General features: G+C 27.1%; 1 protein-coding gene across 2 annotated transcripts in view; it reads right to left on the minus strand.

Annotated features, from left to right (window-relative positions):
- Positions 1 to 26017, minus strand: part of LOC111636232 (band 7 protein AGAP004871-like) — a 63511-nt gene that overhangs the window by 30080 nt on the left and 7414 nt on the right. Inside the window, exon 1 of one of the 2 annotated variants that reach the window (XM_023381445.1) lies at positions 16919 to 17245. The exons of the other annotated variant lie outside the window; for it this stretch is intronic. Coding sequence (XP_023237213.1) covers positions 16919 to 16973 — 55 coding nt within the window. The 5' untranslated portion in view covers positions 16974 to 17245. Of the gene's footprint in view, positions 1 to 16918; positions 17246 to 26017 lie in introns of those variants that run through there. 2 annotated transcript variants of the gene reach the window in all.

The raw sequence follows: 26017 nt of genomic DNA on the forward strand, positions 1-26017 counted from the left end.
CCCCTGCGAAATTTCGTTATAAGATGTTAAAAAGTAACTTCTATATTATTAATTATTACAGAAACATAAAAAAGGCTTAATTTTGAAGGTACAGATGAGTTTTAAAAACATTGTAAATGTCCTAGGCCAGGGGTCGACAACCTTTCGGTGTTGTGCCGAACCTAATTTATACCGGGTGCCGACATAATTCTACCAATTTTGTTACATATCTGTACAGTATTATCAAAATTCGTTCGGTTATAATGGACTTCAAAAATATATAATTTTGAAGTTAAGTTGCTAATTGAACTATGTTCTTACATGTGAAGCACATGCACAATACGTAGATGGCGATACGGAGCGTAAACGTATGCACCGTAATATATAATAAATATCCAAGCAAGAGATTCGTTTTTAATGTACCGCGGCCTACATTAAACTGTGGCTTCCATTTAAATATGTAATTAGTAATTAAAATATAATTTTAACAATGTTTCTATTCAGTCAGAGTGCCACTGAAAATCGCCCTGCATGCCACGTTTGTCACGCGTGCCATAGATTGCAAACCCCTGCCCTAGGCCAATTTATTTAGAGGTATTATACAAATATAAATATTAATTGTGAGTAGCGAGATGACGCCTTCTTAGAACGCTACAGAATATAGATTATAATTGACTTGGCTAACTTTATAGTATTGATAGTATATGATCGACTTTCATGAGTCAAAAGTATTACAAATTTTCAGTCTTTTATGAAAGTTAATTTTATAAATGTAGCTTAATAATGCTACAAAACAGTTAGTTATACGTTTATTTATTTATTGCATGGTAATTGATGTTCTAGGTTACCTCTTCATGGAAAGAAACTAAAGTATAAACTAAACAACAACATTTTTTACCATAACAAAAAAGTATTTTATTTCCTTTTATCGTACAAATTATAAGTTTCACTTTGGCAAACTCATTTTGCACATAATTGAAATTATTTAAGGCACAACAAAGCAATTTTCAAAATAATAACATAACCTAAATACAACTATCGAGAATAAAAGCACGTTTTACTTTCTCTGTTTGTCATTCAGTATCTGTAAGTGCCCATTTCACTGTGTCCTATCAGAGAAAAACGAACACTGGTTATCTCATTTAGCACAGCGTTAATAATTTTTATTAGTAGGTAAAACATTCCGTAATAAAAATGTGAAAGTTATATTTCCATAAAACTTACAAATGTTTTTTGCATTCTAAAAAGCTTCATTTCCTAAGATTGACCAAAACATGCGCCGCGATCGATCTGGCTATTCTGCATTAGAGTACTGAAAGTGTAAAATATATATTATACTGCATAATTTATGTATTTCGTTGTTAATTAATTTAATTTAGAAAATTAATAATCAAGTTCTCTCAATTTTTGTAATTTTTTGATTTAAAAAAATAATACTCATCGACGACTAACTTAATCTATCATCGTATTTATGTTGATTGACAAATATTTTTTCTACACTCAAGTAATTAATTGAACAGACTATATAGCTTATGTATATATATACAACTCAAATTGATTGATTCACATAGGACAGGGATGGCGAACCTTTTTCAGTCCGCGTGCAACGTAGGAAGGTAATTATATTTAAAGTTGTTTCAACACGCATAAAGTGTTGAAGTGTTAGACTTGCAATAATAATATTTTAAAAAATTAAACGAATATGCTTTAATTGGAGTAAACGAAAAAATTATGACTGAATAAAGGATGATCGGCGATAAATCGGAAGGATGATTGATAGAAGACAGGTGATAAATAGAGTTGCCACCTTTGGAAACTGGCTTCGCCGGCTAACGTGATGATCGGAAAGATGATGCTGAAGTGCGTTAAATTTTCAAACGCGAATCGTGCTAAGTCAATTGTCCTTTTGAGTTTTAAAATTTATAATATGAGCCAGTCTAAGTATTCGTCTGATTCTTCTTCTCCCTGGAAAAAAAGTTCACGCAACTGTACATTTAAGAAAACTTGGCTTCAAGTTAATGAATTAAAAATTGGTTAGTTCGTGAAGATGATGATTTGTTCAGCTCGTTGCATCAGTTGCCGAACGTCATTTAGTGTTAAATACGATAAAAAATTAAAGCATTTACAAGACATGCCGATTGCGAGAAGCATAAAAAAGAAGTGTATCTTTTCATTTACCTTCCCCTCTCCGTTCCGGTCAGCAAGTGTCTAACCCAGTGTTTTTCAATCTTTTTTATCTGACGGCACACTTCAACCTATAATTAAATCTCCGCGGTACAAATTTCCACGGAAAAAAAATAAATCACGTCATTTAAAGTTGTATTTGTAAGCATTCTATCGCCACATTACTTGCCACTTAACCTAATTCTTTTTGTCTATATATTTTGTGAATTAAAACAGTATTGTTGTTCCTTAAAATAGCAGCAAGTTACAATAATAGATATTTAAATTAATAATTTTCATTTACATCATAAAAGCAATTAACTTTAAGTCTTAATTTACATTTAAAAGTGGCATGATAATTGCCTTTAGAAACCTGCTCAATGCCCCGCTATTTCTAAGTTAAAATACGAGTAATTTGAACTAAAGATGGAAAATTATAGATATATTTTTGCTTTAACAAAAATTATATATATAACACATTATATATAAATTATATATATGTTATGGACAAAGTGATTAATCGGGCATTATGAATAATGACCAAATAGGGTGGGCAGTGTGATAAATATTGATTAATTTATCAAATTGACTGATCACTATGAATATTGCTATCACCTAGTCGGGCAAAGTGATAATAATAAGTTGAGGAGTGATCATCTGACATACGCTAGCCAATTGGCACGCTGAGTTGCGTGTGCGTTTAGTACAGAATTTTAAATTTGATTAAAAAAACTCCACTTATTTCATTTATAAATATTNCCAATTTAAAGAGGTTTTGATTTTAACACGTATACTTATTGTTCTTTGGGATTCTTTCGAAAATAGTTTATTTAATAACCTTCAAAAATTTTCTGGGCACACCGGTTGAAAATCACTAGTCTAGCAGCCCCAATGGCGGGATTCTGTGGTATTTCTGATCATAGTTACAAATTATGAATGATTTATTCGTAATTTCTATTCGTTTAAAATGAGAATAAGTAAATTTTTAGATTATTTATAAATGAATGAATTTTTCATACGCAACGTCAGTCTTTTCGCCTGATACGAAGAGTAAAATAGCAAGTTTACCATTTGTTTATCGTATTGTCAACGTTGTTGAACTCATTATATGTTAAATAAAATGGAATGTAGTGAGTATGGTATGGTTTAAAATGTAGTTGTAGACTAAGTTTAAACAGTACAATTTGTGATATACCGTGCTGTACAATACTTGTGTTTTTCTGTTCATAATTATAAATTATAAAAGCTTTGTCGAAATTATTAATTAAAAGTGAAATAGTTATAGAACAATAAGACAAATAGATAATAACGACTTAATATATTGTAATATGTTTAGAAAATAATAAACGTTTAGAAATTTCACATATTCCATAAAACGACCAACATTTATTTAATATATAGCCTATGTGTATATAAGTTTTTAGCTTTTATGTTAGGATTTCCTCAAGGCTTAAAATAGTTCTAAAATAGCTAAAGTAACCAGTCATACTGATTTTAGAGATTGTGTTCTGATTTCAAATATGTATCGAACTTTAGAGTTGCACTGATTAAGGAAGAAATGCCTAGTAGTTTCCCCTAGAAAACATTACATCCCCCTCATCTATAATTGGCTCTGAGTGAGAAGGTTTTAGTCTTGAACCCTGTCTTTTCCTCTATAACTATCAAAAGTCTCCTTTCCAAAATAATGTTATCCAGACAATATTATGGTCGAGTATATCATGTGAGTAATGAATTTATAATTAATGCAAACAATATTGTTTTTTAGGCTATATACTTATGCATATTACAGAACGTTCAATTACTAATAATGATAGCATTTTTCTCAGTGGGAGAATATCAAATTTTAAGTTCCCCTGTGTTTTATTTTATTCGTAATTCCATTTCATAATCTTACAGAATTAATTTTTTTGTGGAAAAATTCATTTATAAGCAAGATGTCTATTCACAAAATTTAATTTATTTTCACTTTTATACTAATATAATTTCGAATAAAGTATTTATAATTATGAACAGAAAAACAAAGTATTGTACCGGTATATCACAAATCGTACTGTTTAAACTTTGTCTACGACTATATTTTAAACAACACTTACTATATTCCATTTCATTTAACGAGTTCGACAACGTTGACAGTACGATAAACAAATGAAAAACGTGCTATTTTACTCTTCGGATCGGGCGAAAAGACTGACGTTGCCTATAGAAAAAAAATTATTCATTTATAAGTAATCTAAAATTTAGCTTACTTTAATTTTATCTAATAGAAATTACGAATAAAGCATTCATAATTTGTAACTATGACCATAAAATACCACAAATGAAGTCCCGCCATTGGCGCTGTTCACCGTAGCGGCATAATTTAGAACTAATGCTCGCTTAGGGGCAAGACGCTTGTTCTATGAATTGTAACAAAAACTTTCGTAATTATAATTACGAAAATTTTCTTATGATTGTTGTTTGTTGAAAGTTGTTTTATCATTATACATTTACTTATTGAATATTAAAAGCAATTTTCTATAATATTTCTTCGATTAAAATACAATTAAAATGATTTTTCTCCATGTGCCACTTTGAATAGGTTCGCTACCCGATATAGGACCTCCATAGAAAAGAGTGATTCCACAGAAAAGAATCAAGTAAATCTTTTTTCCGGCCGCTCATTTTATATCCCTCATTTTTATGGTCTATATAAATTTTATATGAAATGCCACATTTAGTGTACTATCACACTATATAGTTAAAACTGTTTTCTAAGAAGTTGATCTCAATTTATAATACTTGAGCTGATGGGAAATAGGACGATTTGCTTTATGAAAGTTCGTCAGTTTTCTACAAGCCAATTAAGTTGTATTGATAAAAATGGGAATTTTGAAGTATTCTTGCAAATCTGCAAAGCAAATCTTGATTGTAAAATTATCGTTTTATATCATTATAGACTAATAAGTTTCAAGAAATGACAACGTATATGCCATGGAAAGACTATGTTGTTACTATTAAGCCACTATCATTCAGTAAGTTGTTGGCAACTTTTATTGTTACATTGAAATCAATACCTATAACAATCTTACATTATTTTTTAAAATAAAAATTAAACATTTGATTTTCGAGATTGAAGCAACGTGTTTCAATTGCTGTTGCATAATTTTAAAACAAAATTAGAAAATTTAAATATTCCTTTTTCCAATGATATAATTATACAAAAATAGATATATTTAAATTAATTAAATTATAATTATCCGTAAATAAAAACCGGTGGCGGCTTTATTGCGTGTGATTTGGTCCGAGGCACAACCAGTACGAACAGTCACAACTAAGTCCATAACGGATGAATAAAACCCTCAGTGAAGTCTCATACTGTGAACGAATGATGAAGAATTAATGCTCTAGCCTGTACAATCATAATAAATTATAACAATCTAAACCTGATTCAAACTTGATCCTCATAAGCTGAGACAATGTCGCATTATAGCTCCATGGGCGCCCAGGCAAATTTGAATTAGGGGTCCCATGTACAGTATTGTCTTCAGACAATTTTTATTCCCTTCTTATAAGTTTATTTAATGAAAAGTCTCTATTAATTAAGCTATTAAACAGAATGGTAACTGAATTCCGAACACTATATCAAGACGAAACAAAGACAAGCAAGCATAAATTTGTGCGTATTTGAAATTCTGAAAGCGCAAAAGTCTAGATTGCCTACACCGCTAATAGAAACATCTAAAATCATATTAATGGCACAGAAGCCAACAGCGCAAAGTGAAACTTAAAACCTTCAGTTCTGTGCAAAAATACATTATAAAAATATTTATTCTTAAATTAAAGTATTGTAGAAATAGATATAATATTACCGTAATAAACAGTAATATATAAATAAATAAAAACAATGAGTTAAATTTAGAACAAATAAATTAATTAATTAAAATATAAATTGAAAACATAATGATGTTTACGTTTAACGTTTTTTTCTTCAATGAGCAACTTTATATTCTGATCAATTAATTGTTCGTTATATCAACAAAATTTCGGCATCGGTTTTCTCACAAAAGCAATAATTTTTCTACATTCTCTTAAATATTTTAAAGAAAATAAGCATAAACAAATATGTCAAAAAATTAGTTGACAAAATCGATTCGCATTCATATTTGATATTTTTATGAAAATTTAACTTCTTTACTTACACGTAAAAATTTAAAAATCAATTCAAAGGAAAAATTTATTCTTCCATTCATATTTCAATTAATACTTTCGGGAATATTTTAGTTCACGAATTACTTTACTAAAAGAAAATAACTGTTGTTTATTTTGAAATAATACCGTATTTACTCGCATATAAGACCAACTCATATATAAAACGAGGTGTGATTTTAAAGATCAAAATAAAGAAAATTAGATTTATTAATACAATTCTAATTTTATTTCGTTTAATCACAAATCAAATATCATATGCACGTAAATGCACACATTCTCCCACAAAAATTACTGGCATTTTAAACTTCAAGGAAAAATCTTGTAAAATCAACAACATAATTTGTTCGTGTAAAGCTGAACAATCGCAAACCTTTTTTGACGTCGAATTCACTCTTCGTCAATTAAACTTATGAGTTTCTCCGAATTCTGATTTCCAAATCATCATCTGTTTTCACGTGGGAATGAATTAAAATTTACATCGGGCTTCCGTGTAATTTTGGAATTCAATTCAAAAGCTTTGCTTTTCCTATTGCTATTCATCTTTACTCTTGACAATACACAATAACGATTCAAACGATCCAGATAAAATATTTTTGTTTTTAAACATCAGAAGGTGAGAATCCGGTAAAAAATGCGAATACAGTTTACAAAAATTATTGAAAAAACGCAAAGAATCTTTCGCTCGCACGTATAGAACGACCTAGGTTTTTGAAGCAGTGAAAAATGAATAAATCCTCGTCTTACATGCGAGTAAATACTGTATATCTTATACGATGAATGGGAAGAATGTAAAAGAAGCTCAACCCTTCTCCGAAAATCATAAAAATACATGAATAAGATCAATAAGCAAATAAAAATAAATTTATCGTCACTTATAGAAAACATTTTTAGATTAAAAAAAATTACATTTTGGGATCTTTCTGAGCTTAAGTTCCTTGAAAAATCCCTTTTGTGTCCCTCTATCAAAGCCTGGCGCGCGCGCGCACACACGCAGTATATATATATATATATAGTATACAATATCTTATAATATTCATTTTTTAAAATTATACATTTATTATTTTATAACTTTAAAACATATTAAAAAGTTTTATATAAGAAATTTTGCTTCGAGTCATTCTAATTTTATAAAGTTATTTTTCAATTGTATTTTCTTCGGCGTTCTTTCTAAAATTAGATTTTTTCCAAATGAGAATTTCGAAAAAATAAATTTATTATTTATGTTAATATAACTCTATTGTTTCCAGTTTTCTCGCCAGAACTTTTTCCAACAAAATTTCACTTTTTGAAATGAGATTATAAAAAGAGCAAGGAAATTTTAAAAGTTATTCGCTGAAAACACAATTATCGAAAAATATTAAAGATTAAATATATTTTAAAATGTACTTTTTCCATTTTTACAGTTATTGATGCTAAAGTGATGAAGTGAAAACACATTTTTTCCATTAATTTCATTGTAAACTGTATTGAATGTAATCATTTAAATTCTTTTTTAAATCAATACTGAACCAACGAAAATACATTAAGAAGAAAATAAAAAAAACAAACATTTTATTCATTTTTATGCATATTAGTAGTTAAAACTATGAATAAATCATAGTTTATGTCGTTGTTTTGTTCATTCGTTTGTTTGTGTGTGCTGGAAAATTTCTCATTAAATTTTTTAAGATGGAGACTCGAAATATTTATGATTGTTTTAAGGATCAGCTATACATTTTATAAAAATTCCAATTAAATTATCTAAAAAATTAAGAAAAATTTCAATGTTTTAAATAAATTTTTGTACTTTTTCAATATCACGTATTCCATGTATTTTAATTGTAATTTTTATTTTCTAAATAGAAAATGAAATATTCTTAATTTAGAATTTTCCATTTTGTGCTTAGAAAATAAAAATTTAAGAAAGAATAAAAAATATATAAGAAAATTAGCGAATTATTATAATAAAATGATAAAACTAATCACTTCTAATGAAATTAGAGTAAATTTTAAGTACAATAATAAAGCTATGAGAAATTTTAAGCATTTTGAGATTTATTACGTTAAAATAATGAGGACATTCTAATTGCATAATACATCACGAGTAAATGTTATATATAACTGTGATAAAACAATAAATAAATTCTCAGCACCAAAACAAAATCCTTGAGGAAATGTATCACAATGATAAGCTATAAGAAAATTCTAATCATAACAACAAAACTAAAGGAAAATTCTTTGAAAATAGATAGAAAGTTAATAGAAAATAGTCAAAATTTATTCCTTTTATATCGTATTTTCTTAAAATTTCCTCATGGTTTTACATTAAGATACAATTTACTTCTGTATAAAATAAATAATTCGACACCCAAATTTTCGACTGTTTAAACATAAATAATGTAGACTCCTTGAAATAAATTGAAAAAAAATATATTCCTTAGAGAAATGTATTCAAACACTGAATTGAATTATCAATTTTTTAAGGTATACATCTGAAAAAATAAAAAATGCAATCTTTCTATAATTTAATAAAGCATCGGAGTAATTTTATATTCATTGGGGATATTCTGCATAATACGAAAAAAATATATAAATAGTTTTAAAAAAGATTTTAAAAATTTTAATAAATAATTTGAAATACTGTATTTAAAATTATTTTAAATTATAAAATTTTTCATAATAAATATTTGATTTTAAAATTATTAAAATTTCGTAAACTTTCATATGTAAATACTTAAATCCAATACCCATGTAACTATATATCTAAGTTACTTAGCATTTATGTAAATTTATATACCTACTGAACACCTATATGATAACTTTAAAGATCTATTTGCCAACTATTCTTTACTTTTTAATGTAAATTAGCTTGGAATATTCATAAAACAATAAGTTTTATTATTAAAAAATGTCTACTTAATGATAGCATAAGATAAAATTTATCAGATATACAGACTTTGTGACTTTTCAATAAATTGCATAGCCTGTTCCATAAATCAATCATTTAATTCGTCCATCAGATTTCATAGGAGCTCGTTAGTTTCAATCATAAATAGCGAAACATATTCTATAGATATTGATTAGCAACTATATTTAGAAAATTTTGAATTTAATATAAGTCCATATATTTCTTTAAGAAAGGAAACGAAGCATAAGCTCGCATGCTTCGTTAACATTAAATAAATTCTAATAACAATAATAAATCATGAGTAATTCTATTGATAGATAACACTACGATAAACGAATAACAAGACTATAAGCATTTATAACGAACTGTAAGGAAGTTCTAAGCATCTTAATAAAACCCTAAATGGATGAGAGACTTGACATTGACAAGGGCAGAGTCAAGTAAAATACAAGCAATTGTAATGAAATTATTAATAATAATAAAAGCGAAAAGCAAAAAAGATAAAACAAAGAGTGAAATAATAAAGATAAACTTAAAAAGTCACTGTTCTGATGAACAGAATAAGAAAAACCAAGGAATGGTTTTAAGATATGAAACAGTTTATAAAACGGATGGACCTGGAAAAAACACCAAGAAAATTTATAAGCAGAAAATAGAAGTCATTAGACCAAGAAGAAGATCGAAGAAGATATGAAAAGATCAGATTAAAGACGACTTGGATAGAATAAGAAAATTCTTGAAAATGGTCCATCAATAAATTGAAGGAAGACAAGAAAAGATGAAAGCATCGACTAACTCGATCCAACAAAATGTTAGAACAGGAGAAACATTATCATTATCACGTCATCATAATAAAACGTTGAAGAAGTTAATGATTTTTCGAAAATAATGATGATAATGATAAAATTATAAAATTCTAAAATAATTAAAATATTTCATTTAAATTGACACCCTAACCACTTTTTCCTTCGTGATTTCTTAGAATTTTCTTATGGTTCCATGTGCAATCAAATTTCTTAAATAGCAGCAAAATAAGCGGTTAACGAAATTCTCATCACATGTTTTATACATAAACAGCTGGGTCATTAGGACTATATATTAATACAAAATTTATTATTCTTATACACGATAATTAAACAACGCATAATAATAATAAACATTTGTGAATGTAATTTTAAACGATACAATACCGTTGAATAGGATTAAATTTTTAATATTAATACAGTAAATCTCACTTTATGACCATCTCTTTACAGTCCCATTTTTATGACTTCTCTAAATTATGTTACAATTGAATAAATTAACATATTTTTTTGTTTTGCTAAATGTTTTAAAATAGAAATTAAGCTTATAACACTGAACCAATGGGAAATTAAAATTCAATTTTGCGGCTCGTTTAGAGAAGGTTTCCAAAAATTAAGTTATACTAGATTTATATAATGGGAAAAATAACTTTTATATTTTAAAAGTAAGTTTAACTGTTCAACGTGCGTACATTTATAAATAAAATACTTACAAATGATAATTTGCAAATATGCGATCAAGAGTATTATTAAATTTTGCTATTAAAAATAGGAAAAACATAGAAAATCTATTAAACAGAAACAATATATTGACAAATGTGCTACTGGAAAGTATACTTGTCAATATATTCATTAATTTTGCTTGAATTTTAATATTAAAACTGAAATAAATATTCTATTTAATAATGTTTAACATCATAGAAGATCAGTCAACAATTATATATATATATTTTAATCAATTGACTGTTATAAATATATTTGCATAAAACTTAATATAATATGAATAATTTCTTTCTCTATTTATACATAAATGACAATTTCGTGCGCTATTTTCTACAAAAAACACGCTATATTATAAAAGAGACATGGGTGAATGATCCATTAGCGAAGAATCACAGAATGACACTAATAAAAATGACTGTATCAACAGATTAACGAAGTTGAAAATGCAAATAGAACATTGTGATTTATCTATTTCTTTTTAGTTGTTATATTAAAATACGTTAATTTTTTTATCTTAATGATTGGTTGGTATAACGATATAAAAAATCGGTTATTTCAAATATTTTAAAAATCTATATCTGGCAGATGTAACTGATGGTTGCTAGATGGAAATGGGAATGACTATTTTTACAGCTTTATTGATGTTAATTTCCTTAGTATGATTGTGGTATCTCACAATTCATGATTTCATATCTTTGGCCTTTATATATTCTTAAATAAAAAATGTCTACAGATAAGAAAACGTGAATCATAAATTTTCAGACTCATACTAAAAAGAGAATGTCAACAAAGCTGTAAAGAATAACCATTACTATTCACACGTCTCTGTGTTTGAAAATTAGAAATATATTATTATAAGTATTGACAGAACAGAACATTCTAATTACAAAACAATGATCTACTATACTCTCTTTAACAGCAAAGTTATCACAAATAAATTATATTGTACAATAGGTTCGGGAGCAATCTTTTTTATTTTCATATTAACTATGCGACACTTACGTGCCTAGGCTGTATGTTCATATGGACGTATTAACGCGAGTTATTTTCCTTATATTCATGGTGAACACCATGAATATAAGAAAAGTATTTATATGTGCATTTAGTTAAGTGGCAACCATATTCTATGACTTACAAGTGACTGAATAATAAAAAGTAAGTGTCCTATACTGTATATTGGAAGATCCAGGTTTACAACCACCAAAACGAAATGCTTTTATTTCCATTTAAATTGAAGTTATGAAACTTGTTATTATTGATATCATTTTGAATGAGTGTATAGTATATATTTAAATGTGTTAGAGAATTCGCCTTATATATTGTATTTATGTTGAGAAATGGCAAAAATTTTCTTGATATTTCACTTTAAAAAACATACAAATTTATAATAATTACATAATATACAATAAACTCGAAATAGTAAATTCTTAAAGGATTGAGCTTATCACTCACTACAGTTTATCAAGAGTTCACTATACTGTCTACATAAAGTATAGCAAGAACTAACAAATTTATTCATTATATCGATTATTCACTAGATCAAGAATTCACTATATTTTTAATTTATTCAAGTCTTTATCTTCCGATAGGTCATAGAGTAATTTATTTGAACAGAAGATAGAAAGGCAAGATAAGGAAAATTTTAACCTAAAAAAAATAGGAGAAATACAATCAACAGCATCAACAGTTTGACCAAATTACTTGTTGTTCCTTAATTAAAAAGAAAGAAAGACAAAAAAAATAATAATTTATTTAGTTTTTCCTCGGATTTATAGCAAAAGAAAAGAAGCTACAGCTTCTATATTATTGGCCCTTTTTTATTTTTCGGAGAATAAACCATTTAAACCAAATACAGCAATTTATTCTCGTGTTTAACTCAAACGTTTCCCTGTCAAACGTTGATCCCTAATTTTATTAGAAAAAACAAAACTAAATTTACATATCAAACAAAATGTATTCTCCAAATAGAATGGAAGAATGTATCTCAGCTTGAAGTAAATGCAGGAATAATTTCCATATGAAAGATTTTGGCTAAATTCCATAGGTGGAATTTAGCCAAAATCCGGAATGGAATAAAATCATTTTAAATATTGCTGTCCGTCTTTGATGGCAGAACATTAATAACATTTAAAAACTGTGTGAATTAATCAAGAGAAATCAGAATTTCTATACTTCTTTTTGAAATAATAAAATTCGTACTTGACTATTAGTACAAGCGAACTAGAAGAACCTGTTAGTACTCTGCAAGTCTCTGATTTTCTAGTCTTCTGTAGTTAATTTTAGGAACTTCTCTATTGCAGATTCTTGCCTAAATTTTGGGGCTTCTTTATGTGTGCTTCTTATATATAAAACGAAAAACAATTAAACATATTCTTGTACGTGATAAATACTGTTTTGTTATTAATCGTATTCATTTATTTTTATGACTTTCGTGATTGGCCAGGCTTATCTTGCTTCAGACAATAAATGCAAATGCAATTATATACTAAAGAGACCGATTGAAAGTTCACTTCTATTTTAAATTAAATTTTTCTCTAACTCACAGCAGTTTTTGCTAGGACAATAATATTTATAACGCTACCAAACACCGTTTCAATTGAAAGTATATAATATGACAACTTCTAAATAAGAAAATTATTTGAGACGTCGATTAAATCTGTAATAAAAAATTCAGATTACTTATTAGAATATGTTAATATGAAATGAAAAAACTTAGTATAATTAGCCTTTAGAGTGTAATTATAATGAATTATTAACACTCTACAAGCTATTTATGAATAAAACATACGGTATACTTCGATATGAAAATTTGAAGTAATGCACTAATATAATTTTAATGTTCCAAATCATGTAATTCTAGAATATTTTTTGTAATAACAAGCTTGATAAGTAGTGGAGAAATAATGGAAATATTTGTATATTATGATAAAACCACAGTATCCGTTTTATGACTTCTCGCGTTTAAACTAGTATAAATTAAAATTATAATCTATAAAATATCATATTTAAAGCATTTTATGTATTTTATGGAAATTTGAGTGTAGATTATATAATTAAAAGTTATTTGCAGATGAATAATTTCAATTTATTACACTGAACTTCTCAGGGTTCGATTTACGATGGCTAGCTTAACGACGGTTTTCCAAGAACTAATTAAATCGTAAAAGATCTACTGTATATAATATATACAGTATTATTTCTTCGCTATTTAGTTAAAGAATATTCTCAGATTTGCGTATTATTTATTAGGAATAAAATAAACGTCAGATTAAATTTAAAAAATTAAGAATTCAATCGAAAATTATCAACAGGTCGTGTGTGTTCTGGAGGGATGAGGTCGATTTAGAAAAGTACATCCGTTTCTTTTTCTTCTTATTTTAAAGATAAAGTTCAAAAGTATTGTTTCTAGGACTTAGTGAATAGACGGTGGCAGAATTTGATAAACTTGTATTAATTTTTGACTAATAATGTAAACGGATAACTAAGATAATTTAGTCTAATAAGCGATAGCGTATTTCGAAATATTGTACTCCTACAACCATAATATGCAACCACTTCGAAGCTAATTGTGCCACTTTTGCATTGGATGATTCTATTTTATAAATTTTAATTCTTCAATAATTGTATTTTTAAAGATTTTTAAATATCGAGAGGGTAGAGCCCCACTATTGAAAACCCGTCATTAGTACCTGTTCATGTAAAATATACTCATATACAGTATTAATACTATTCAATTGATATGCCTTTTGTTTTTATCGATTCTTAAGTTTCTAATTTGCACTTATTCCTTTATGAATTACTTCTATGTAAAATTATTTTTTCATTATTTCATTTTCATTATTATTATTTTGAATTTTTGCGACCCCAGGTTGGGTTTAATCAGAAATCCTCCACCGCTGATAAGACAGTTTTTTTAACAACAATTTGTGCTTTTAATATTCTGAAAGCCTTAAATAGATTTTTATATTTTAATATATACGTTATCCAATATTTTTTTTATTATTCAACTATTCGGTAAGTCTACAATACAACGTAGCGAACTCATTTTTATGCGTAAACATTACAAAAGAATCACAACTTTTTCATTAATTTAGAAAAGGAAACAGTTTTACAGCTTCTTTGCCTTATTAGATACAAGTAAGCCAAAGAAGTTCTCCATTACCAATCGTTGCTAAATTGCAGCTATCATGAGAAATAAACAGATTACTGAGAATTAAAATCAAATCGTTTCTTAGAAGAGAACTGTGAGAAAAGTACCACGTGTAGATGTCATTACGAGAATTTCTTTATTGGTTTTTTAAGAGCATAGACTAGCAAAACTAACAAAATATCAATAAAAATAGAAAAAAATAGCTGTAATTTTAGATATTCTCTCTTTGTTTATAAATGAGTAAAAGTGAATAGTTTTCTGCTCGTTAAAGAAGTAATTGCTTGTGTGTTTAAAGTAAACTACATTTTAATTACTGAGTATACAATGTGAAGAGAAGCGTTAAAAAATAAATGTTATTTTAAAAATTCTGACTAAACCTTAAGCCTAGGACTCAAATTTATAAGGTTGACATTACTTTCAAAATATTTATTCCAAATGATTTACAAATTATTGTGTATATGATAATAATGTTAGAAAAACGTTATATGTTTATAATTTTTTTATATTTTATTGAATATTTTATAAATTATTTATAAAATTTAATAAAATTTTTCAATAAAGTTTTGTTTTTTAATATGCTGGAGATCTGAAATGCTCTTTTAATTTCAGAGAGGACCTAATTCTGACTTAATTTATATAAAATTTAAGAGAAAATTATAAAGTTTAATTAAAATTTATATTTAGAGAGTGAATGAATGAAAAATTTAACAAAAACGTTATAATAATAATATTGTCAACAAGATTCGAATTACACGTATTTATCGATAATAGAAAGCGAATACAAAGTTATTCTATATCTCATTATTTAAAGTAATAGTAAAGCATATAAATTAATATAGAGTAATTTAAGCTATAAAATAATCTGAACTAAGAATAACTATAAACCATAAATCGCTATCAACTAAGAAGGAATGTTTCTATTGAAATTAAATTTTTTAATATTTTTTAATGTATTTTCTACACTATTTGTATAATTTTGAAGTTAATTATAGCATATGTAAAAAAATATAATATCTAGAAGATAAACTGTACATTATTTACAAACATTAGGCCTATATTTATTTTACATAATATATTTTCCATGTTAAGTTTTAATATACTTCCGATATTATGTATTAACAAATTTTAGGCTATATATCATTTTATATTCAAATTAAATATGTAAATGTAGTATATTAATGATATATGCATATTTTGGATACTTCATATAGTATGCCAGTAGCATGTAATAATTACATATACTCTATATATACTGTATATATACACTTTGTATAGTAACACATACTTTACATACACTACAATATACATAAGGTGTATTTATACTATATTTGCTTAGCCAAGAACTCGTAAATATACACTTTTACGTCAATCTAACATCATTTCTACACTTTCTCATTACAAAATTCTATACTTTTACATGAATTTGACAATATTCTGCAAAACGAATGTACCGGTACGTATAATTATGTAGAAAATATACATATACTGTAAATACATTCTTTGTGAATATAAGTAATATGTAACTGTACTGTAATTACAAACTGTACTAAAAATAAGGCGAATAAATACTATGTATTTTCAACATTCCTTTGTATAGACAAAGCAAATGTTGAGATTGTCTTGTACCTTCTACATATTATATTTTCTATATTAGATTTGTATATCAAGTTTTATATATACCATTTTAAACTATTGTGGTCACTATATTTGTAAATATATTATACTTTCTATAAAATTCTATAGATGACACCTCATGTTTCATTTATAAAGTATATGCACAAAACGAAAAACTACAATTAAAATGAAAAAAAGAAATTTAATTACGACAGAAAGCATACGATCGTTGTATAACTGTTTACAGTTTTAAAAAAATGAATTAGTAATAACATGTTTCTAACATACTTTTTCAATACTTTCACTCAATTATTACGCTATTCATTTGCATAATAGATCCCACTATTGATTCCTCCAAATATTCTATTGTACACTTCCCAATAAATAAAAAACCGAATACAATAAACATACCTGTAGTAAATGCTACCGTTTCGCTTCCAGTATCCGTTGGCATCGCAACTGTCATTCGGTCAACCGGGCAAAATAAGTAAACTCTTCTCCTGGATGTCGGCTTTCCCTTCTCCCTCAAACACTACTAAATCGAATGTCGTCACGAACGACCAGTTGCCATGACAACCGGGTGGCAAACACGTTGAAAGCGAGGAAGAAACTAACAGAGGATTGCGTATTTGATTTCCTACGTAAGAATAAATTTCGACCCCTCCATTAAAAAAAATATGAAAAATAAACATTAATAACATAAACGAATCAATGTATTTCTAAATCTATAGACGGATAATGTCACGCGTGAAGATAGAAGTATCAATACAAATACCTACTCTTTTACATTAATTAACAATTAAGTCGTGTATTATTCGAATTAATTTATTATTATATATTTTATTAGGGAACGATTACACTCTTACTTATTGATAAACCAAATGAATTACACCAGAGTAAAATTTTAAAAAATAATAATAATAATAAAATGTGATTTAAATCGATATTTTTCCAAGTTATCGAACGACAAGAATGAGTACTTTGTTCTACTTTTTTTTAAATAAGAATTACAAGTTAATTTTTCTCAATAGACTCTACAGTATTAAAAATTAATTGACTCATATATTATTTATTAACAATTAATTAATAACAGCTCAATAAAGTTCCGAAATATAATTATTTATAAATTATAAATTATATAGGCCTATAATAAATGTATTATTATTCCACATTTATATTTACTTTTTTATAATAATATAAATTATTCATTAATGAGAATTGTATATTTTCAATCGAAAATTATACACTATTTTAGAATGGTCAATCTTTGGATTCAAATTATAAAGAACCCTCTAAAGACAGCTAAATCATTCTCTATATCAAGAGTTTACTATAAATAAACTTATAATAGCAAGAACCAAAAAATTGTTCACTATACCGGGTGGGTCATTACATCAACAGTTTACTGTAATGTAACTTTCTAAATAGCTTTTGAATTTAAAATACTGTCTAAATCAATTTCTGAATTCAAAATATATAAGTTTTATTAATAAGCATTTTTATAATATTATAAAACAGTTAAAATCTTTTAAAAATATTCTTTAAAAAACCTCGAAAGCTCTCGAGCTATATATAGGCTTATATTTTCCAATTGTATATATAACATTTGCGTTTCTTCAATCGCTGCCATAAATCAATTTCAATAACAAAAATCGTTTCTTTAAAAAAAACCCACAAAATTTAATCATTTTTATTGAAAATTATTACATTTTATTCTTTAGAATAAAACATTAAAATACTTTATTCTTTTATTGATATCCAATTAATGACATTTTAGTGTTTAGATTCCATATTAAATGGTCATTTTTTTAAAAAAATCTGATTTTTTAATTAAATAAAATTTGATTTTAAATTTTTTAAATGTGCAATAGATAATAAGCTATAAATTCTATTATTTTTTGTAATTTGTAGNATTAAAAAGTAAATATGATTATAATTAGTGCAACTTCTAATTTTGTTGATTCTAACGTTATAACGAGCATGTTAAAACAATTTTAAAAGATATAAACCCCATTAAATATTTTAAAATATTGTCTTAATATTTTCTTGTAGAGTGGTAATGTATTTAAATAAAGGTCTAGCTGTAAAATGTAATCAACAGGATTTTTATACAGAAAAATACTTAAAATATCCATAAATAGTTTCTAATATTTCAGAAAATATTAGAAAATTTTTTAAAACTTTAGAAGATATTCTTAGATATTAATATGTATTATAAATAGATGTTTATAGATGTTAGAAGATATACATTACTTATAAGACATATTGAAATGTATATTCGTAGAATTTCTACATAAATATTAAAAAGTATTTGTAGAGTTTTATTTTTCGTATTTATGTTTGTAATATTTAGAAAGTGGAAGATAACTGTAGTATTTACAAAGGTTTTCGTTATTCGTAAGGTATTTATAAACATTAGAGATATTTTAAGTGCGAAAAGAAATACAAAATATCGATAAAATTAAATCAAATAAAACAGATATATAGTAGATACCTTGAAGATAAATCTATGATTGGATAGGAAAATCATATCGATAGAAGTAAACACAATATGAGCATCATATCAATAATTTTTAAAATACAGATTTTTTAAAGATATAAAAATGAATACGTATGAATAATATATAAATCTGTATTTATACTTTATTGATTTGACTTTATTAATTGATAGGTGTTACTGAATTAATAAATTCGACTTTTATAGTCGAGATATGAATTTTAGGTATAAACTAACTTCTTATAAAAATGTACAGTAATAAAAATAAATTTTAAATATCTTAAAAGGGTTTTTTAATTAAAGTTTCTTCAAAATTAATTGAAATTTTCATTATTATATTAAGTTTTTCACACTATCATTTACATTGTCTTGAAAAAGAACTTTCTTTTTTTGAGAATCACTACTTTATATAATTTAGGCCTATAATATTAAAAAATAATTAAAAATAGAAATTAAATTTCTTTTTTTCATCATAAAATTCTAAAGTAATATTTATTTATATCAAAAGCAATCTCTTAATTTAAAAAAATTAAATCTTATTCACATTTTTATGAATTTGCTAAATAAGTTATATCGAATATTTCAAAATGTATTTACAATGCAATAATCATCTGCTTTATGCCAATTAAAAAGCATTTTGAGAATCTTACAGATATTTTTAAAAAATTATCTTTGAAAATATTAAAATTATCTTTGAGAAATGTATTATAAAATTAAGTATCGTAATGTAAATAGTACTATAAAATGTTGAAAATACTTTTCATAGCAGGCATAATGTAGATAAAATAGATAGATACAGTAAGTGTTACAATAGGTAATATATATTTACTGTACATATTTTAATGGGTATTATACTATAATAAACACTACAATAGATATAACAGTTAACGTATTAGATACTATAAAATTCCTATGGATAATTCAAGTAAAAAGTTTTAAAAAAATACTATTTTGTTAAGTATTCCACAATCCTATATATTTTAGTGGTAATACGTTAATAAGTACCATACATTGTTATAGGTATGTAAGTAATAACATTTGAATAAGCAAAAAATGCACCAATTCTGTTATTACAAACCTTTTTTACACGATTTTGATTTAACACGGACAAAAAATACAATTCTCTATTTATATAATTTGTTTTGATCTAGCACGTTCCAATAAATTTGCCATTTAAAAAATCTCCATTTGGTTTTAAGAAAAAATATTTATGCTTGCTTTTCTAGAAAATTGCTCTTTTTTAAAGGCAAACTCGTGAAATTTGCATGCAAGTCTGCTACATACACTCAAATGAATTTTAAGATTTGGCTGTTTTTAGGACTTATTTCAACGTATATAGCGACAATGTCTTTCATTCCGACTTTAACTGGCGATTGAGGCAGTCGGAAAAAATTTAATTCAAAGTTTGACTATTTGTTTGTATAATTGAGTTTCTTCCGATTTCTTTCAATAGTTCTTATATGCCGTTTGGTGTAAAAGGTAAAAGTATTTTGTGTTTAATTGAAAATGCCGAATTAAAAGTAAAATTTGTGCAAATACCGTATTTATTCTAATAAATAGCAGAGCTGATGAAATAAGTTATAGACAGAACGCTGTTTATTACATTAAATACGATAATATGAATTTATTAAATTTTACCGATAAATTACAATTTTCCATGCTCTGATTAATATAATCGAAATATTTCGTTTAAATATATTCTATTAATCAATTAGTTTACTATATTATTTTTACTAGTTTATAAAGTCTGGAACAAATCTATTTTTACTTTCCCGACTGTTATGTATAACAGAGGGAAAGTATAGCGATCAGTCAAAAACTAACTCCCCAAGATTTTTACATTTTTGGACTCAGGACACCTTAAAACATCGAGAAATGCAAAAAAAATTCCGGGTTTTTTTCTGAATGTATGGATGTTAGTGTGTGTGTGTGTTTGATACGATTTTGTTCACCCTCTTTTAAGCTTAATAAATTCTGTGCTTTTTGTCGAAATTTTCTGAAATTTTGCAGGGATATTTGTTTATTGGGGGATTGATGCTATTAAATTTTAGTGATTAAAAGTCGAGGGGTGTGGAGATAAGGGTGGTCGTATGTACAGTACCTTCAGTAGAGTCGGATTTACTGACGATTTTACTTGTTACTATTACTGTATTTACAATTTTTTTATAAACCCATCCCTATCCTCAAAATTAAGCTTTTTTGCCGTTTTATAATAGTTAATATTTTTCTGGAACGTTTCTACTGTGTAAAAACTGAATCAAGTGCAGTGTAAATGTTTTGAGAGGTACTACAATACTTGTATACAGTAAGTAAATACTACAAAACATTGTAAATGTTAATATAATAAGTACTATAATATGTACAGTACTGTATGCCGGCCGGATGGTTAGTTTACAGTCCGTATTATAATATCTATCATATATCATTAAGCTCATATGGTAAAGATATTAGTCTAATTTTTCAAGAGCAGTCCCGTCCCGGATATGATGAGTCCTATCTATCCATGGCTACCTAGATACCTACCAGGCCTGAACCTGACGTCACAACCAGTCTTGTGATGTAGAAGAGTGAGTACTTCAAACTGCCATTTTTAACAGTTTCCAAGCGAGAGAGAGGTAAAGTTTTATTTTGTCTTCGTGAAAATTAATATATAAAGTGAATATATAAGGTTACTATCANCCTACCAGGCCTGAACCTGACGTCACAACCAGTCTTGTGATGTAGAAGAGTGAGTACTTCAAACTGCCATTTTTAACAGTTTCCAAGCGAGAGAGAGGTAAAGTTTTATTTTGTCTTCGTGAAAATTAATATATAAAGTGAATATATAAGGTTACTATCAGTTTGTATATAATATTTAATTTAAAAAATAATATTTTTAATTAATAATATTGCCCAAGTAATGTCCAATCGATAACAAAGACTAAACTAAAAATTTTAGTAAAAAAGTAGGCCTATATAGTCTACTTGTTTCTTCTCGATTGAGCGTTAATCAATAATACAAGTATGATATTTGGTTTCTTTTTATATTATAAACTAGCTGTTACCCGCGACTTTCGCTCGCGGTTGTTTTGCAAGCAAACTCCATTTGTATTCAGTATTTCAACAACCATAGTAATTGTTATATAACACCTACCACTGAGAATAATGAGAATTGCTGAGAATCAAACGAAGTGTTTTCAATTTGATCATTCTATAATCGAACCAATATGCAATAACAAATTCGAATTTAAAATGGTTCGAACATTTGGTTAAAAAATGAAAATATATCAAAATATTTATAACAATGTCTGAAATGTTATCAATTTAATACACCTAAGTACTCAATGAAGACTAAACGTAAAAACAAAAAATCGCATCTAAAATAGTACAATAGAAGCCGTTCTTCCGGTTAAGCCTTAATGCTCTCCCTCTTTCCCCGTGCGAAAATTTCGAAAAATCCCTTCTTAGTGCGCGTTTTCATGACGTATCCTAACTGTGTACTAAATTTCACCTCTTTAGGTTCAGCGGTTTGCTCTGGGCGATAATGAATCAGTGAGTCAGTCAGTCATGACAAGTAATTTTATATATTTAGATAAATAAATATATTTTTCTTTACATACGAATTTTAATGAATTCTAAGATTATATAAAGAAAAGGTTTATTAAAGGTTACTTTTGGTTAGAAGGAAAGTCAAAGACAAGGCTTTTCGTAATTAAAATATATTACAGTAATACCCCGACTTACGCGAACCCGGAGTCACGCGATTTTCAAATCTCGTCGATTCGTCTTTTGTTTGAGCGCCACGCAACCCTTGATTACTCACTCTCCCCACACTGTTGTTCAGCTTACATGTTCGGATGTGTCGCGTGGAATCCACACATAGCTACAATTTATTTTGTGTTATTTATTTCTGTGTTTGTTATATCTACGGAGACTTGAGAGACTCTACTATGTCATCCAAACGAAGTAGAACTAATTCTTCCGCATCAAACAAGAAAAGAAACACTTTATCTTTGGAATGTAAAGTTAACATTGGGTACGTTCGTAAAGTCGAACGAGTTAAACGAGAATGACGTCATCGNCCTCATAATAGAGTATTAACAAGATAAAATTGAAAAAGTGGGAACTCTTATTTGACCTTACCCTATATTTAAATGAGATTAGTTCCTTTAGTATGAAAATTAACTACTAAAAGTTAATACTTCAATTTTAATTTAGAGAGGTTGCGGCCGATGTTCTCAACGCGTAAACATGTACGTCGGACGTTCAGCGCCGTCCTCCTGTAGCCTAGAAGTTTGACAATGGCGTTTGGAACGTCAGTGGAATCATGCTCGACGTTCTAAACGCCAATGTCAAACTTCTAGGTTACAGGAGGACGGCGCTGAACATCCGACGTACGGTTACGTCACGTTTACGCGTTGAGAACATTGACCACAACCTCTCTATTAAAACTTGTTACAAATTTTGTTTAAAAAATATTTATGTATTTTGTTACTTGTCTGTATCTTTCGCATCTATTAAAATATTAAAATCTAATAATAAATATTATGAAATCCTGAGTATGACGCATCATTACATCCCAAGAGTTTTATTTTCAGTCACTAAAGTTTGTATGCTATGACGCTTTCTATAGCAATTATTTGCAAATATACAGTATCGCATTGCAAATTTTATATCAATTAGACTGATAGGAATCCAATCCTCGTGTAGTGTCTGCTATAGTCTATCATAATGAAATTATGGCTTATCACACTGTATACGTAACGCTTCTGTATTCGACGCAGAATTACATGCTAAATCTAGCTTTAAAGTATACATGCATTTCTTTGTGGTGTTGCAATTTCATTTTTGAGGAATGTAAAATCAAATCAACTGTAGAAGAGTAGTCATGAAGTGAATGTAAAATCAGAAAAGCAATCATGACTTATTCATTTCTATTTATTAAATGAGCGAGTCATGATAAATGTTCATAGTAAAAACGTTTAACATAACGTTAACTCTCAAATTTTAGCATTATTGTTTTATTTAATTTTTTTCTTTTTTACTGAAGTAAATAAAAATTAACAGTAGGCTAAAATTATTTATTATATAGAGCAGTGATTCGTAACCAGGGTCTGTGGACTTGAAAAGGTAAAAATAAAAATCATTTTATCTTAATTTTGCTATTGTATGAAGTTGTTAATTACAGTATTGTGTTAAGAAGATTCTGACTAATAATGCATACAGCTATTTTTATTATAAAATTCATTGTATAGCAAAAGTTAAACTTAAAAATTAAACTTTTCTAAATACTATTTATAAAAAATTATGTAGGTGGAAAAAAAATTAAAAGTTACATACATTTATACATAATAACTTTAGAGAGCTTAATAGTTGCCAAATTCACAAAACTTTTTTGTTATAGTGCACAATTCATAATTTATATAGTAAATAAAGCTCAAAATATTTACTGTACCTGTATCAGGTACAGTAAATATTTTTTCAATAAATACAGCGTTTTGAATTAATCTATACCTAAATGATAAATAAATAAAAAACAGCTTATTGATGTGTGTAGGATATTTTGTCGAGAAAACAGATATAACTGAATAAAAGTGGAAATTACAGTCGAATCCACTTGACAAAACATCGGATAAGGGAGCAGTTCGCTCTCTTAAACTACTCTTCCATATTCGTGATTTTCTCCAGATTGTTTTATATTAGTGAGACTCCCGTTTTAGCAAAGGACGGGATAGCAGAGCAGACCGTTTACATGAGTGCCGTGTCGGCGGCATTATTAGAGCAGCAGTCCGCATAAAAGAGCACTTTCCTAAAGAAAATTTATAAGAATGTATAATCTTATGATATATCACGGTCCAGGGTATATAGCGACAACAGTCTCTACGGTATGATATATGTTATTTGGAGATTTGGTAAAACCTTTCATTAGTCAGTTTTCTAATACATGGACAGTCAAAAGATTTCTTACAGAATCATAATGAAAAGGTTTTATTGGATACATCTGAGAAGTTATTACATAATTTTAAAAATATTATAAAATATATATAAACAAACAGCGCAGACGACATATACATCTTCATCTCGAGCGGACAAAGTAAGAAGTGATTAGCGACTTAGTGATGTACTGTACCCTTAATTGGCGGTAGTGTAATTATTTATTTTAATATTGTACTATACAGTACATCCCATTAGAGAGCGTTCAGAAATTTTTCAACAGGGATGTTCACATCTTTTCAGTTAGGCCTCCTGCTGTATTTCTGAGAGGAAACAAAAATAATGTGACTGGTATTTACTGATCATTGGATAGAACAACAAAATTGATAGGGTAAGAATGGAAATCAATATTTAATTACAGTAAAATTATATAATAATGAATTTTACATTTCCAAGTGTGTTATAAGTTACAAACAGCTCCTAAGACACGAAAAAGTGAACAGAATCGAATACCATTAACAACTGATGTTTTGAGCATTGATTTATTGCTGATTAGTTCTCTGTCATTTACAGTACGGAAAATAAATGTACGTATAAGCATTAAGAATGTTCTCGTCAGAAAAGGAAATTTCGAATAAGCTCAATAATGGAATGCCAAAGAATTCGGCAATTCAGATTGATTTGATTTGAGATAACCTAATTTATTTGTAAGTTATGCAATTGAATTGTTCAGAAATTTGTTCCCCATTAAAAATGTGGTTGAGTATATTTCAATCTTAAACATGTCTGATTTTATACCAGACAACTCTACAAATCAGAATTTCAAGCTATTTGATTACAACTTATATCTATACCAGCTTGTCTCAAGAATTTTTTTTAATGTAAAATATTTACGTTGATTAAAATGAATAAAAATCATAATTTCAATAATTGTTTATTAACTTATCTTTCCTAACTAAATCAGCCTTTGTTTACACCAAAAAGTTACGTTTCATAAAATATCAATCAAATTGTTTCACCAGGATAATGACTTGATACCTTATTGTCCCAAAATCCTCATTTATTAATTAAAAAATTCAGGAATAGTAGTTTGCTGCAAA

The sequence above is a fragment of the Centruroides sculpturatus genome, unplaced genomic scaffold (genome assembly GCF_000671375.1).
Source record: "Centruroides sculpturatus isolate CEXI.00-Female unplaced genomic scaffold, Cexi_2.0 scaffold477, whole genome shotgun sequence".
Taxonomy (NCBI): domain Eukaryota; kingdom Metazoa; phylum Arthropoda; class Arachnida; order Scorpiones; family Buthidae; genus Centruroides; species Centruroides sculpturatus.